This window comes from Gopherus evgoodei, chromosome 2 (genome assembly GCF_007399415.2).
Source record: "Gopherus evgoodei ecotype Sinaloan lineage chromosome 2, rGopEvg1_v1.p, whole genome shotgun sequence".
In the NCBI taxonomy this organism is placed as follows: Eukaryota; Metazoa; Chordata; order Testudines; family Testudinidae; genus Gopherus; species Gopherus evgoodei.
In genome coordinates, this window is record NC_044323.1 from 65,034,060 (window position 1) to 65,050,253 (window position 16,194).

At 43.9% G+C, this 16,194-nt stretch overlaps 1 protein-coding gene across 1 annotated transcript in view; it reads right to left on the bottom strand.

Moving 5' to 3' along the window:
* CPVL (carboxypeptidase vitellogenic like) overlaps positions 1 to 2,434 on the bottom strand; it is a 98,971-nt gene extending 96,537 nt beyond the window's left edge. The window contains exon 1 of the mRNA XM_030549382.1: positions 2,357 to 2,434. Within this exon, the coding sequence (XP_030405242.1) occupies positions 2,357 to 2,434 (78 nt within the window). The remainder of the gene's footprint in view (positions 1 to 2,356) is intronic.
* Between the last annotated feature and the right edge of the window lie 13,760 nt (positions 2,435 to 16,194).

Sequence of the window (16,194 nt, forward strand, 5' to 3'; positions counted from 1 at the left end):
TCAAGCCTACACACTGAGGATTTGGAGATTTTATTTGTACAGCACTGTACCAGGGCACTAGGTCCTGGAAGTGCAGGTATGACCCAGCACAGCTGGGAATTCTGAGGGATGTAGTCCACCAGGACTAACTGGAGTGTCCTGGGATCACATAAGCAAGGCAGACAATAAAAGTCAAGCCCAGTCACCCAATCTGGGAGAAGGCCTGTGTGAGAAGCAGGGGCTGCTTGAAAGCCTCTCTCTGGGGAAGCTTGGAGACGAGCTGTTACTTCCCTCATGGCAGAGCCCAGGAAATAGCTGAAGAGAGGCTGGGCCAAGGACTAAATCCCTGTGACAAAAAGAGGAAAAAGAGCTGCATGAGCTCACTGAGGATCCAGTAAACAAAGTGCACACAAACAGGGCTGGGGCAAGAAGCTGGTAAGCAAGCCAGGGACAGCCTGAAGACAGTGTGAACCCTTGTAGCTGAGCAGTGAATCAGCTGCCTGGAACTCTCGCATTAAGGGATGGGCCCCAGGACTTAGGAGAAAGACTTGAGAAAACCTGCTGTGTAAAGGGTGGGGGCCATTTTGAATGGCATTTGAAGACCCAGAAGGAAGATCTTATATGTTACTAAGATTTGTGGCATGCTGTTATATACAAAGGGGAAACCGAGGCAGTGGTACAGCTAAAAAGATTAAGCAGAGGCAGCAACCCTCTTACAAGCATGTAGTGTACCTCAGGAGCCCCATTACAATAGGTTACCCCTCCTTTAGCCTCCAATATCCCTTGGAATTAAAAGCAGTGTTCCTTCACAGAGACATCACAGAAGAAACAAACCATAAGGAAGTGCAAACATTTCAGACCTCTGTCGCTGTTTTACTGAAAAGTTAATATACATGTAAAGATATAAACATTCACACAAGCTGTTACACTTAGGGCCCCTTCCCCATGGGGGCTGGAGCCATGTTAGAAGCAGCAGATTAAAATAGCAAGAGATACTGCTTCCTTGCACAGGCCCTCTGTAAATATAGACAAGGCTTAAGAGACCAAAGTAAATCAATGGTCATTCCAGTTGTGTTCAGAGATCACGCAGCAACAGCACAGTTCTCTAATGTAAAAGAAGTTGGAGCATTTATGTGCCCTAGCTCTAAACTGATTTTCTCTGTCAGAGAAAAACTCAGTTCTCATTTTTTGTTTGGGTGCAGCAGAGTCAGATAGATACTTTATTCTGTTTAGCAGCTACAGCAGGGAGAGAGTGCACTACGACACAGAGTCGCCCCAGTCCCGGACAGGTCTCTCAACAGGTAAACAATTACAGCAAGCATTTATACTTTTGTTACAGACAATAATAAGCAACAGCTGCATTTTGTTTATACATAGGTCATCCTGATATCTTGTTTTTCTTCTAAAGAGACGCCAGTCTACATATCGTATTATCTACATATTATCTACACAAGGTCAAAACAACTTCTCACACAGTTCATTTCCACTTGCCTCACACAATCCTCGCTTCTACAAATCTCGCGTTATTAGGATTACAGTTAGCCTAACTCTTGCTAACAGAGACTGTCATGCATTAAGATCCCCTACAAATTCCTGTCAGTTCTTTCTACTTCCACATCTTGTACTGGAGATTTATGACAAGTGAATCTTTACTGTCACACACATCTCTGCTAAGAACAGAATGACCTGAGAATGTTTCCTCTTACCCTTCTTTCCAGTTTTAGCCCTGGAGAAAATCATTGCAGAAGAAAACAGGCATTTGCTTGGATCTTTATAGCTGCTTCAATTCAAATTTTTCTTCACTATTTTAAGTCATTCATTTAAAGACTGTAATATATTTGTTTTAAGTACATGTACTTCAATGTTCTTGTGACCTTCCTGCAAGGCAGATACCAATAAAAAAGCCCCACTAATCATAACACAAAGAAAGTCCTCAGAATTTAAGAACATTTAAGCACACTTCAAATTTTCCCAATGTGAAATAAATTCATAGATCAGGGCGGGCAGACTTTTTGGCCTGAGGGCCACATCGGGTTTTGTAAATTGTATGGAGGGCTGGTTAGGGGAGGAGGTCATGGCCCAGCCCCCACTTTCTATCTGCCTCTCCCTCCGGACTCCTGCCCCATCCAACCCCTGTTCCCTGACTGCCTCTCTTAGACCTCTGCCCGATCCACACACCCCTTCTCCTTATCCCCTCACTGCCCCTGGACCCCTGCCACCCCATCCAACCCCTCCTCTCATTCCTGACTGCCCCCCAGGACCCCTGCCCCATCCAACTACCCCTTCTCTCTGTCCCCTGAATGCCCCCAGAACCCCTACCCCTGACTGCCCCCTGCTGCCCCATCCTTGTAGGCCATCACAAATCTCTCTAGCTTACCCTGGGAGTTCTCTGCACTCTCTCTAGCAGGGGTCCACAACGCAGTGCCCACGGATGCCATGGTGCCCGCAGGGGCATCTGAATGCGCCCGTGTCCTGGCCCCCGGGAGAGCACCCGCCGAAATGCCGCATCGGCATTTTGGCGGGGACACCTCCCGATGACGACATTTGTCGACACCTCTCGATGACGCCGCTTGCCGTCGACAAGGATGTCATCGAGAGGCATTGCCACCGAAATGCCGCCAAAATTTGGCAGCATTTCGGCGGGTGCTCCACCACTGCAGTGGTCCTTCAGCTGGCACCCGCCAGCCAAAAAGGTTGGGGACCACTGCTCTGTAGGGTGTGGGTGAAGGGCTCCCAACTCTGGGCTCCAGGAGTCTCCCCAGGAAGGCACTCCTGCCCCTTTCCCCCCAGCTGACTGGACTTTCCTCCCTTTTAAAGGACTTGTCCCACATGACTGACAGGTCTGGAGGGGTGGGACTAGCTCTGCTAGTCCCCACGCATCTTGGCATCCACTTCACCAGTGTGGGGTCTATACACCCTATCAGTCCCATTTAGCAAGCCACTGCTAGTCTATTGTAGGGTTGCCACCTGTCCAGGTTTTACCCAGACAGGTCTGGTTTTTGGCATCTGTGTTTGGGTGCTTTTTAGGGTTGCCAGGTGTCCGGTTTTGGGGACCTAGCAACCCTAAATAGTACCTGAACAAAAAGCTCAGTTACCACAGGGCATGGGGAGATGCCAGGTCATTAACCCGCACCAGCCCCTGCTCAGCCAGGGCTACCTCCTACATGCAAGATGACGGGGGGCAGGAGAGGAGGGGAGGAGCAAGGCCTTGGGGGGAAGAGGCGGAGCAGAGGCGGGGCCTGAGGAAGAGGCAGGACAGGGTGTAGGGCTTCAGGAATCCCAGTTACCAGCAATTAGAAAGCTGGTAACCCTAGCCTATTGCAACACTATAAAAAGCAATATACCAGGACCTTGCCATCTCCACACGAGACCTTTGTCGTTATCTTTTAACTATTTGCATGCATGTGATGTGGATTTATATCAACAACCGGCAAGCTGTTTTAGACAGATGAGTCTCAGTAAGTGCTACCTTGGGACAATAGAATACATGAGACAAGTAGTTTCCGGGATTCAATTCAGCTACTTTAATATCATTGTAGAAAGCTCGTAATGTCAAAAATAAAGATGAGGTAACAGTTCACACTGATGTTTAAGTAACTAGCCTAATTCCAACTCTTTATAAACTGATGTTCTTTTCAAATGTGTTTAAGAAAATTAAAAAGTGTTCAGTAAAAAGATTAGCTTTTCAGTGACAAATTCATCTAGAAGTATGTTGAACTACTTTGATAGAACAAATTTATTTTAGGCCAAATTCTTCAAAGCAGAGCAGTCACTTTGCAATTCACTGCAAGTATAATCCAGTCTCAAAGCTATCTTAACCAGACAAAGGAAGATCACCCCAATGTAATGATGATCCTTTTGTGGCATACAATAGATGGAGGGGCTCTTGGGGCCTCTTATCCCTGAACACAGACACACACGCACACACCAAGGTGTCCTTCCATCATCATCCTCTGCTGCATCTTCAGCCCCTTAAGACTGTTGCTGCCAAAGTACAGTAAGTCAGAGCGGCCCTGTACAGAACAGCAGAAGGATTCAGAAGGGTGCAAAACTGAGCTTTAAACCAGATTTGCATGAGCACACACACACCACTCTCCATTACCAGTGCCTTGTGCAGCTGAGTTACGCCCCAGGGTCTGCCCATTTCTGTTGAAATTAAGTGTCTCTTTAGAAAGGACGCAACAGTAATACATGGTTTTAATGCATCCAAGTATCTTACTGGTAATGCCCAGTTCCTGTTTCACTTTGTATTTGTAGTTGTTGTTCCTCTATAGCTGCTAAAATACAGCCATTCTTCCTCATAATTATTAAGTGGCTTATTATGGATTGATTGTGATCACAGTGCTTAATAGAAACAAAACTAAGTGCTTTTTGAGCCACTCACAGTTCAGCAATGTAGCACATGATGCAAGTGGTACAAGAAACAGGTCGGTAGATGGTTCCTTAAACTTTTTCACTTCTTAGCAATGTGCAAGAACAGCCCAGTTATGTAGTTCAGTAGCAACAAGACTATATTGTAAAGCTTAGAATGTGAGGCAAATTGAAAAGATGGAACTGAAAGTAAGGTGTTAAACTTTACACTTTCACAATAATGTGAAAAACACACCACTTACACCTACATGAAGTCAGTCAACCATTTAGTGAATACACCTCCTAGCATTATGAGTTATTTCCTTTTATGGATTTAACGATGAAGACAATGTTATTCGGCAAGACCAGTCTTGGGGAATGGAAAGGAGTGAAAAGGCAAGCGGGGTGACCATGCAGGATGCAATTTCACTCTTCAAACCCTACTGATTCAACTTTGTATGGTGCAATACAGCCAAGCCAGTGTATTCCATGGATAGCTAGTCCTAAATTCTGCAGTACCTTTGGAGCAGCAAACTGGAAAGTGTGGTAGCGTTATTTAATTAAAAAAAAAAAATCAGTACAGTAGCCCATGCTACTCCTTTGGTGGTTTGAGGGGCTGGGGAAAAGAGAGATGGGACTTTCAAGGCATCTGTGGAGGGAGTTCTGTACTTGTACAGTGCTAAGCACAAGGGCCAAGACTGGAGTTCCAAGGCATATTTCATTCATTTTCAAAAAAAACGAAACAAAAAAAAACCTTAAATTTAAATGAAACTGCCACACATTTTCTAGTCTATTGCAAAAGGGTGCTGAAGAACTCAAGAAGCTTATTACATTTTTTCCACTGAGGGGTGCAGCAGTGAAGTAATTAACAATGTTGGCATCTTTAGGGGAACTAGGATAGCATATGTTAATATTATAGCTCAGAGGTGGGCAAACTACAGCCCATGGGCTGCTTCCAGCCCTCGAGCTCCTGCCGTTCAATTCATTAACTACAGATCATACTTTCCTTATTTTAATACATCAGTTTTTAAAAAACATTTTGATAAGAAAAAAAAGTATATGTATGCAGCATATTTAAGGTACATTTATTAATAAATATTTGAATTCTGTTTGTGCATTTTTGATTGAATTTGAATTTCCATCCAAATAAAGTTTACACAAATTACAACTTAATCAAAGAAATTCATCATGTACCATTTTCTAACATAATAAATGTAAAAAGAATCTGAAAAAATGTATATTAAGCTACATAATTGCTTAAAATAATTGTGTATAATAGTGTATCCTCCTGGTTTGCAACAAGAAGCCACACATTTAGAAGAATGAAGTCATGTCATTGCAATGTGAAATACAGTGAATGAAGATGGAGGAGGAGGAGAAAACAGGGTTTAGGAAAAACAGGAGAAAAAGAGTAAGCATCCTCCATCTGTCAGGATGGACGAGCTGCTTCCAGAGAAGCCACATCAGAAAGTGGCAAGAAAGTCAGTTTTCCCATGATCAATGTCAGTTTTCTCACCTTAGGATAAAAAAGTGACAAGTAAATTTTGTACTTTTAATTTAATTGAACTATAAAGGTTTTCCTTTTGGCTCTAAATATACTTCCCAACTAAGGACCAAGATTTTGCCACCTTTACAATGCATAGTACCGCTGCTGCATTACTAGACGTGCAGTCCTGCTGACTGACTGCAAGGAGCTGTTTGCAGAGCGAGGTGCTACTCACTATGACCGAGTGGCAGAATCTTACCCTAGGAATTTTAACACTTTTTTCCCCCAGCAGTGGATCTATGGAATCAACCTCCCCACCTACCATTCCAATCCCACAAACTACATCTAGGATTTTAAAGCAGTGCAGAAAAGTCAATTCTACAGTTATTTTCTGCCTCTTCGGCCCCCTCTTTCTCCTTATTCTTTATTTCTACTGAGGGAGGCAGGCAGGTTTATGAGGAAAGGAAAGCTAATCCATTATTCTTCCCTTCACTCTGATTTGACATCACCCTCAGCTCAATAAGGCTTTTTTGAAAAATTGTCCCCAATATTTTCAACTTAAGTGCTCCTTCTCAACCACAGAAGTGGTCTCTGTAAAACAGGGTTGAGATGCTTGCTTTGCTGCTATTCACGTTCTCGGAATAAAGAGGACTTCAGTTTTTAAATCTCAGCAATGGTGGCACTAGGTCAGCATTTTAGGAGGATCAATTAATTGACTTTCAGGAGTGCCTTTCAGTTCCTTTGCTGTGGCTATTCAATGAAGTGCAGGTGCCTTCCTTGAAACGCTATTGCTGCTTTGGAGTCCTTGCTGGAAAGTAAACCACAATGTAGGAAACTGATGCAGTTGCCCTACATAGGTCTTTCTTCTTGATGACAGAAGTTCTACACCGTTATGTCTGAAGCTAAGAATAACATACATTAAGTGCTAAAAGGGTGCATGGTGCTCTGTAATGTATAGGAGAGCTATGTCAAACAAGTAACAGCGTCCCTATTCCACTTCTTAAAACCACAAGGCGGTTCTACTTATTATTGTATATATAGAGAGAATGGCAATTTCATTATTGACAGAGTGGAATAGGTGTATCTTTAGAAATTCTGTAAGGAAGCAGAAAATGAGAATTTGGCACACAAGGGTGTTCCAGTTGTACAGCATAAATGTCAAAGGAGTCTCACAAAGTCAGGCATGGGCAAAGAAAAAAAATAAGGGAGAGGTCAGGAGAGAAATCTGGGTAAGGTGTCGTGATTTGAACTGGATACAGTAGAGCAGTGGTTCCTAAACTTGTTCCACCGCTGGTGCAGGGAAAGCTCCTAGAAGTGGGGGCCAGTACATCCCTCGGCCCACGCCGCTTCCAGCAGCTCCCATTGGCCTGGAGCAGCGAACCACAGCCAGTGGGAGCCGTGATCAGCCAAACCTTCGGACGCGGCAGGTAAACAAACCGGCCTGGACTGCCAGGGGCTTTCCCTGCATAAGCGGCAGAACAAGTTTGGGAACCACTGCAGTAGAGGAATGTAGATACTGGTATATAGCACTTGGAATTAAAGAGGGGTTTCTTGAAGGCAAGTGGCATAGAACTGGGATGAATGTAAATATATTTTACTTTGATTCACTTCTCATTTTTCTGAGCTGGACAATGTCTCAAATTAGAGCTACCACTATGTCAGTCTAGCACTTTTCATCATCCGACTAAGTGGGTATTCACCCATGAAAGCTCATGCTCCAAAACGTCTGTTAGTCTATAAGGTGCCACAGGACTCTTTGCTGCTTTCATTAACACTAAAATCACTCTTCAGTGAATAACTGAAAGCAACCACAGAATTCTTGCAAGAAACTGATTTACAAATCTTCAGATTTATACTACCTTCCCAGCCACAATAGCTAGATACAAAAGCCTTCGGTTTATCATGTAAATAAATATTCATTATTTAACCTTCTACTGAAAAATCTGCTCAGAATGGATACTGCACAATGAAAAATGGAGAAACATGTTCCACTGGAATCAATTTATGACCACCGCTTTAATGCTGTTCTATTCATTTACAAGCAGAGTTCTAAATTATACAGTTCAGTTTATAATTCAACCCACAACTTTGGAGTTTTATAATACTTTAAAGCAATCTCCAAGTTACTTCTCAGAGGCGAAAAAGGATTCAAACTCCCATCAGGCACATCACTAGGAGAAGGCAGCAGTATGGGCTCTATTCAAAGCTGTATCACATACTTTCTGGATGACAAAAGGTAATTCATTTACCTCTAGCTCTCTTTCCCAATCTGTAAAGATAAATTACCTACCTCATGTTAAAGCTGAATGTTTAGTTCACCAATGACACCCATTGCAAATAATCCAGATGTTAACTGAAATCACAAACCAGTGATCTTCGAAGACGGGAGACCCATGGAATATACACAGTTGTCCAGCTATTCAGTAAAGAAACTTTTCTAACTTATTTAGAGATCAAAAATAATTTTAACTGGCCCACTCTACCCTAGTACCAATACTTTCAAATCAGGCACTGTGTATCTCAATTTTCTAGAAAACCTGTTTTATACAGAAAGCTATCATTATATAAATTAGTTATTTTTTTTGTTTCCTAATCTGGTCAATTAGGAAACAAAAAAAAGTAACTAATTTATATCAATCTTTGCTGACAGCTTTCCTAACCCCCCACCCCAAAAAAAGAAAGAAAGAAAGGCCATATATCACACACTGGGGAAAGGATGCAGAGCGAAAAATTACACTAGAAGAATGGGGATTGATCTGGAAAAGAGGACCAGCAACCTCAGCCTCTAGTACAATAAAAGAAAAATTCCTTAAGATACTGTTTCAATGGTACCTCACATCAGACAGGTTAAAAAAATATAGAGCGATTGAATGCAGAAAAATGTTTAAGAAATTGTGGTGAAAGAGGAGATTTTATGCATACATGGTGGACACGTCCAAGGCCGGTGCAAGGAAGTTTCACGCCCTAGGCGAAACTTCCACCTTGCGCCCCCCTAGCCCTGCAGCAGCTCCCCACCTCCAGGCCCGGGGAGCCTTGCAGTTATCTCCCCACCCTAGCTCACCTCTGCTCCATGTCCTCTCTGAACACGCTGTCCTGCTCTAATTCTCCTCCCAGGCTTGCAGCGCCAAACAGCTGATTGGTGTCGCAAGCCTGGGAGGCGGGAGAAGCGAAGCAGCAACTGCGCGGTGGAACCCCCAGGCTGCCGGCAGCGCACTGACGCGGTGGAACCCCCAGGCTGCCGGTGGTGCACTGACCCAGGGGAATCCCTGGGCTGCCGGTGGCAGCTCAGACTCCCTCTCCCTCCCAGGGCAGCGACCGCTCAAACACTTAAAAAAAAAAATGGAGGGTGCCACTTTTTGAAGCCCCCAAATCCTGGTGCCCTAGGCAACCGCCTAGTCTGCCTAAATGGTAGCACCGGCCCTAGACACGTCCAGCCATGAGAAAATATCGGGATGCAATCTGGAAGCAAAAGCATAAATTGTTGGATTTTTATTACCAAATGATCCTTTGGTAATCCTCCTGGGGCTTCCTAGTGAAAATGGTTACACAAAAGGAAATGAAGTATTAATCTCTCATCTGCTAGTAGCTGCTTGGCTATTGGTTCAAAAAAATATGGGCGGCTGTAGTTATGGAAAAATTAAGACATCAGTTACGTACCACAAAACAGCGGACAGATACTTAGATATTTGGTTACCTTTTATTCTGTACTCAGAAAAAGTACATTCATCTGCCAAAAAAATAAAAATAATAATTAAAAAAGGCAACATGCCTGACTTTTTTTTTTTTAATATTAGCATCTGATAGTCATATCTGGCCTTTTAAGTATGTGTGTATAGAGATTTCACTTAACTTAATAAAATCACTGGAAACAACAAAGGTGTTGTAATGATACTCATTCTGTAACATCGTAACACCCTGTTAAATAGAGGGATACGATTACTGTATTTCTGTGTAATGTCTCTAAATAAAAGAGAACTGTTGTAATAATTGTTTTGTTTCTGATATTTACATGACAAGAATTTGTAAACTTGTTAAAACTTCCTACATAAATAGTTAAAGAAAAGCTGAATGTTTGGAGTGCATTGAGACTATCTGATGGAAGTCCTTTGTATTTGCCCCAGAATTATGTAATACACTAAAGCGGTTATAGTAAGAAACCAAATATGAACAGTGCATGTTTTCAATAAATACTAAAAGCAAACAAAGTTTAAAGAATTGGAGTTGTCATTTAATTTGAAAGCCTTTCACTCTGAGATTGAGGGTACTAAATATACACATTATGTTGCTTTTTACTTCTAGGCAGGCTAGGAAAGTGTTACTATACTACCACTAATACAAGCGGGCAGCCAAACTGTCATGTTTCAATGTATGCCTGATAACTAGATTATGCTTGATGCTCAATCTAATTCTTAAACAAGTCTCAAACGGTTTCTCTATTGTACATCATTGACCTTTGGAGCCCAGGGTTTAAAAAAAACCTGGATTTGGTTATAAATTAAGTAAATGTGATGGACACAAATGTTACTGTAGATTAATTGCAATGGAAAAGGGAGAATATATTATAAAGTCCTCTGTTGCAAAACATTCCTAGCATATAGTCCTTTGCTTTGTCAAACAGCTTTAAATGCATCTCAATTGTAGTGAAGCTAAATTTGCAAAGTAGAATTATTTTAAACCATTACAAGTTAAGAAAGGAATCTGTTTCTGTACAATACTTCAGAATGGTACAGCATTCCCATTTTGTTTGACAAAGACTCATGACTCCTTTGGCAAGTAGTGAAATCAATCCCTCTTAGTAGCAACTATCAAAACACACATGGAGCCAAAAAATTTTGTTGAGTAAGTTACTCAGTCACAGCAGCCAAAAATTCATTAATAGACAGAACCACACCGCAGAGATTCTTATCTTCAGCTGCATTATTCATAAAAAGCATTAAAAAGAATCAGTGATATATTTCACCATTTCCTGGTTAGTCTTGGCTTAAGTGCACAGCATATAAACAGCTCACCCAAAACAACAATAAAGGCTATTAAAAATGAGTTCTTACCTGTTAAACTGATTACCCCAATTCTTGCTTTACAAGCACCAACAAGTAGGAATTTTATTCACAGTTCCCACAACAACCGGGTGGAGCTACTTGTTAATCACAGCCTTCAAAACTTTTCTTCATAGTACAGCAATAATTTCAAGGAAACCGGTTAAGCAATAACCAGATAAGCTGCTGACACAGCTCCACAGAGAATGCTAGCCGCTTATGCTTACAGAATGGCAATAACTCTGACAGAATGGGCTTCAGCTGCTGGCAGGCCTGCAATCCAATAGGTTCATAAGCTTCTCAGATGATCTCTGTCTCCAGGAGGAAGTCCTTCTAGATCAGATGCTTCTCTAAACTCATAAACAAGAAAAAGTTTATCAACCACCCATTTGTTTTATTTATTTTTAAACAGATAAATAGATTCTTCTTCAGATAGTTTTAAATGACCTTTTTACATCGAATTCTGGAGTCTTCTTTTTAAGAAACATTTGGGTGCAACATTGGTAGTAAAATATCATGACTGAGAGGAATGGCAGTGCCACATCAGCCGGGAATGTTGGCACAGTGCTTCATGTCACCATACCTTTGTGGAAAACTAGGTGACTAGCCACTTGTCTAAGCAGATATAGGACTTCATAATGATGCTTTGATCACAATTAGCTACATACACAACATTTAGAGATGAATGTGAATTTGACAATTACTCTTAGTGGAGTATGTAATACTGAGGCAAAATAGCGAATCTGTACATAAGTTTGCAATAAGGTTCCATCATAAGTTTTATATTTAGATACACATCCCTGTAACTATGGCTAGATACAATTGGTTTAGCCTCAATCTTACACTTACTCTGAAGGCTAAATATGCAGGAAGTTTTCTTTTCTTTTTCAAATAGAAAAATGTTAAGAATTTCATATACTTTTTCAAATTAAGATCATTAATAAAATGTTTATCACAATTTCTTTCTGTCCCTCTAGCACCAAAATGGCTTGTTACTACCCATTCAAGCTTTCCACACAGTTAAATTTCTTTGAACTCATGCAAAGGTCATATATGAAGGAGAGAGGTTATGACTATTGCTGGACAAGATTTTTCAGTCCTAATTTTTTTTTTTAAATGAAAAAATGCATTCAGGTTGATTGAAATTTCACAAATTCATGTCAATTTTGATGAATTATTTCAAAGAAAAGGAAAAAATGTATGAAATATCAAATTGGAGGTTCATTTTAACTGAACCATTTTTTTTCGGGCTAGATTCACAACACCAAGGAGGAGGTGAAAGTAGTGGTGCCACCTCCACCCCACTGTAGTTAGGGCATTCAGTCACGTGGGATGTGGGAGACCCAGATTTGAATTCCGCTCTGGAGTGAGGACTGAAATCCAGGTTTTCCCCCTTCCCATCCCAGGTGAGTGTTCTTATCATGGGGCTATAGGGTGTTCTGGGGGTGGGTCTCTCTCAGTCTTTTCTGTTGAAATTCATTGGGGGGGGGAGAGAGAGAATATCTTTACTGCCTGGTGGTTAGGGGACCCACTGGGTGGGACACCCAGGTTCCAGTCCCTGGTCTGATACATATTTACACAAGTGGAACAGCTTCAACAGGAAAGACTGAGAGCCATGGCCAATGGTTTGTTGGTTAGGGCACTCACCAGAAAAAGGAGAAACCTGGGTACAAACCCCTGCTCCTGGGCAGGGATTCACACCTGATTCTCCCACATCCCAGATGCCATTCCTACCTTGGTTTTGTACATGCCAGAGGTGCCTAAGCCTCTTGTGAATAGAGCACTGTGCTTTTATCTTAAAAAACAGTTTTAAATGGCCAAAATTAAAAAAAAAATCATTTCTTAAGCAAAATGTTTTGTTCAACATGAAAACATTTTTTTTCCCAATTTTTCAATCAGCTGACAAATATAAAAAAAAAACCCAAAACATTCAGTTCAGGTCAGCCTGAAACAGAAACTTTTTGGAAATGCTAGCAAATCAGTCAATTATTTGCACAGGTCTAGTTATGACTACGGCAGTGGTTCCCAAACTTGTTCCGCCACTTGTGCGGGGAAAGCCCCTGGCGGGCCGGGACAGTTTGTTTACCTGCCATGTCCGCAGGTTCAGCTGATCGCTGCTTCCAGTGTCCGCGGTTCGCTGCTCCAGGCCAATGGGAGCAGCTCCCATTGGCCTGGAGCAGTGAACCGCGTGGGAGCTGCGATCAGCCAAACCTGTGGACGTGGCAGGTAAACAAACCAGCCTGGCCTAGCCCACCAGAGGCATTTCCTGCACAAGTGGCGGAACAAGTTTGGGAACCACTGGACTATGGTATTAGGCATTCTGATGCATCTAACACTAATGTTAGAGAACATAGGAGTGGTTTGCCCTCTAGTGGATGATCAGTAGTCCTTACTCACTGTTTAAAATTACTTCTCCATGGCTGTGAAATAACCTTTTTTCTTCCTGTAACATCTCTCTCCTGCCCCCCCAACATCATTTCACTTGTTTCAAAATTAGTTGCTTCATTTAAGTCACTCAGAGTTTTGGGGGAGTGTATTAAACTTCGGCTCCCTCTACACACAAATTGCATTGATTTAATTACATTGATTTGTAAATGGATTTAAGTAAAAACGGTGGGGCTTGTAGAGCCCCGATTGGAGCACCCAGCAGCCCAGTAGATGGGGAAGGTTTCCTCTGGTGGGCACAGACAAGGCTCTCATGCTGTAAGCAGGGGGTAGTGATTCTTTCCAGACCCATCAGGTAAACTCAAAAAGTGTCACAGTGGAGACTCAGAAAAAAATCTGACTGTTTGGAAGATTCTTCACATTTTGAGGCTGCCTCCGCATAGTGCTCTCTTCTAATCTGTGAGCTTCTAGTATAATTGCTCCTTCCCTCAGCCACATCTCGCCTACTGCAGCCTTCTGTAATAGCTGAAGTCCAAATATCATCACAGGACTCAGAAAAGTCTATCAACTTCTCTACCGGACCCGCAGTGTTGGTCAAGTCACCCTGGACTAACAGGGGCTGCTGGAATCCTTAACAAGATCTTTTAAAAGCTATCAAGAAGACTATTTAATAAAAAGCACATCATTATCTCCACATGTTCAAGGCATTGCTGCATACTGATCCTTACAACATCCTTTTGATGTGGAAAGTAGAGTTCCTCCCTTATCCTGAACAGTGTATATAGTCCATACTAAAACCAATCTCCAGGAGGGTCACTGTAGGTAACAGGCATCAGAATATAAACCTCAACCTAAATTTTCCTCCCCACTTTTACTGTTTGGAGTGCTTCCTGAACAGCTATTCTCTCTGCCCTATAAAGACACACCAATCCTTTTCTAGCCTGGTCAGAGCTAACAAGAACCACCTATCAGCATGTGTAGTAACTTATTCTGCAGCTTCATGCAGGGTTTAAGCTCAATCTTGGAGCAGCTGAACAGAGGAGCCCTGCATTCCTTCGCAGAATTTTAGGAACTCCCAGCCTATATATGGTGACCTGTATGTCCCTCAACACAAAGGATGCCTATTTCAGGGTCTGTCCTGGTGCCCCAGACAGCTCTGTAAGAAGTAGCATTTCCTCCCCAATTGAGCTGCTGAAATTAACAGGAGACTGCCAAAAGCCTGTGTACCTCAGCAACCACCTAACATCAGGCCAGCCATAGAAGGCCACCCTTCCTCTCCTACTCAAAGAATAATGGATCCAGCTGCCCTGGAGAAACCCTCCCCCCAAAAATCTGTGTGTTTAGGTAAGGATTATTGATTCTATCTCACTCTGTAAAAGCTAAAGTGACTTGCCCAAGGTCATACAGGGTGGCTGTGGCAGAGTCAGGAACAGATCTCCATAGCCTGGCTACATGAGTTAGTCACAAGGTCATCCTTTCACCTATGGTACCATAAAACTATGTCTACACTACACACAACTTTCAACAGTGTGTAGGGTACGCGTAGCCACTCACCGCAGTGAAAAAAGCAGGCTGCATCCACAGTGCCATGGGTCACTACACATCAGTGAAAGGCTCTAGAAGGAGGGAAGCAGTGGGAAAAGCTGCAGAAGCAACCTCTCTCCTGCAAGAACTCTTCCCCATGGCCAGAGCCTTTCCCTGCAGCAGGGAAGAGCTCCAGAGGCAGGGAGCTGGCAGAGTCTTTGCCAGCTGCTTCCCCACCACTGAGGCCTTTCCTCACTGATGGAGTCTTTTCCTTCCACAGGGCATGGCTCCAGCACCAGGGAGGCAGTTGGACACAAAACAGCTAAAGACAGCAGTGTAGACAGGAAAGGCTGAGTAGAGAGCCCTATAGGGCAGTGGTCCCCAACATGGTCCCAGCGGGCACCACGGCATCCACCAGGGCATTTATGTGTGCCTGCCTAGTGCCCAGCAGGTGAGAGAACCCATGGCCCTGCACCCGAACATCTGCGGGCGCAGTGTTCTCTGTTCCTGGTAGGTGCAGGGCCCGCCTAGTGCCCAGCAGGGGAGGGAAGCTGTGGCTCTGTGCCTGCTGGGGACAGAGAACTCCGGGGCTGCAGGCTGCGGACGCTGGTATTCTCGGTCCCAGGCAGGCGTGGGGCCACGTCTTGAGCCGGAGAGAAGCTGCAGCCCCGCGCCTACCAGGAACAGAATACTCCAGGGTTGCAGGCTGAGGACGCCAGTGTTCTCTGTCCCCAGCAGGCACAGAGCCCACCTAGTGCCCAGCAGGGGAGTACCTCGATTTTAGAAATTCAACTTCAGCTATGTTATTCCTGTAGCTGAAGTTGCATATCTAAAATCGATTTTAATACCTAGTCTGGACGTGGCCTAAGGCTCACACGACTGTACACAAACTCATTTCCTTCCTCAAGTTCTCCTGGTCACTAGAAATCCCTCTGGTGGGCAGAGCTACCTGCCGCCTTCTCATTGCTTCCTTCCTTCCTTCCCCAGCCTGTCCCCTACCCTAGACCCGCCCCACATCTCTCCCTGCAAACTCCCCCTTTTCTGCACCCCCCAGTATTGCAACGCCACCAGCCCTGCTACTGCATTCTCCCCAATATGCCCTCCGCCACTCCTGTTCCAGCCTCGCCAGCTCAATAACCCAACCCCCTCCAGCAGCCCCCAGCTCGGCTGTGGCGGGCTGCGAGCTCCTGCAATGCCCACGGGAGCCGCAAAAAAGGGGGCGAACCCCGCTGCTCCCTTCCCGGTTCCCGGCGTGCAGAGCCGCCTCCGCGAGGCCAGGAGCCAGCAGGCAGCGGCCTGCCCTCCTACAAAGCGCAGCACTCACCATCTCCCGGGGGTGGGGGAGGAGAACCCCCGTCACACGCACCCTGCTAACAGTCTCCACCAATCACAGCCGGAATAACACCCTGAGGGCGGGGAAGCACAAGGGCAGCA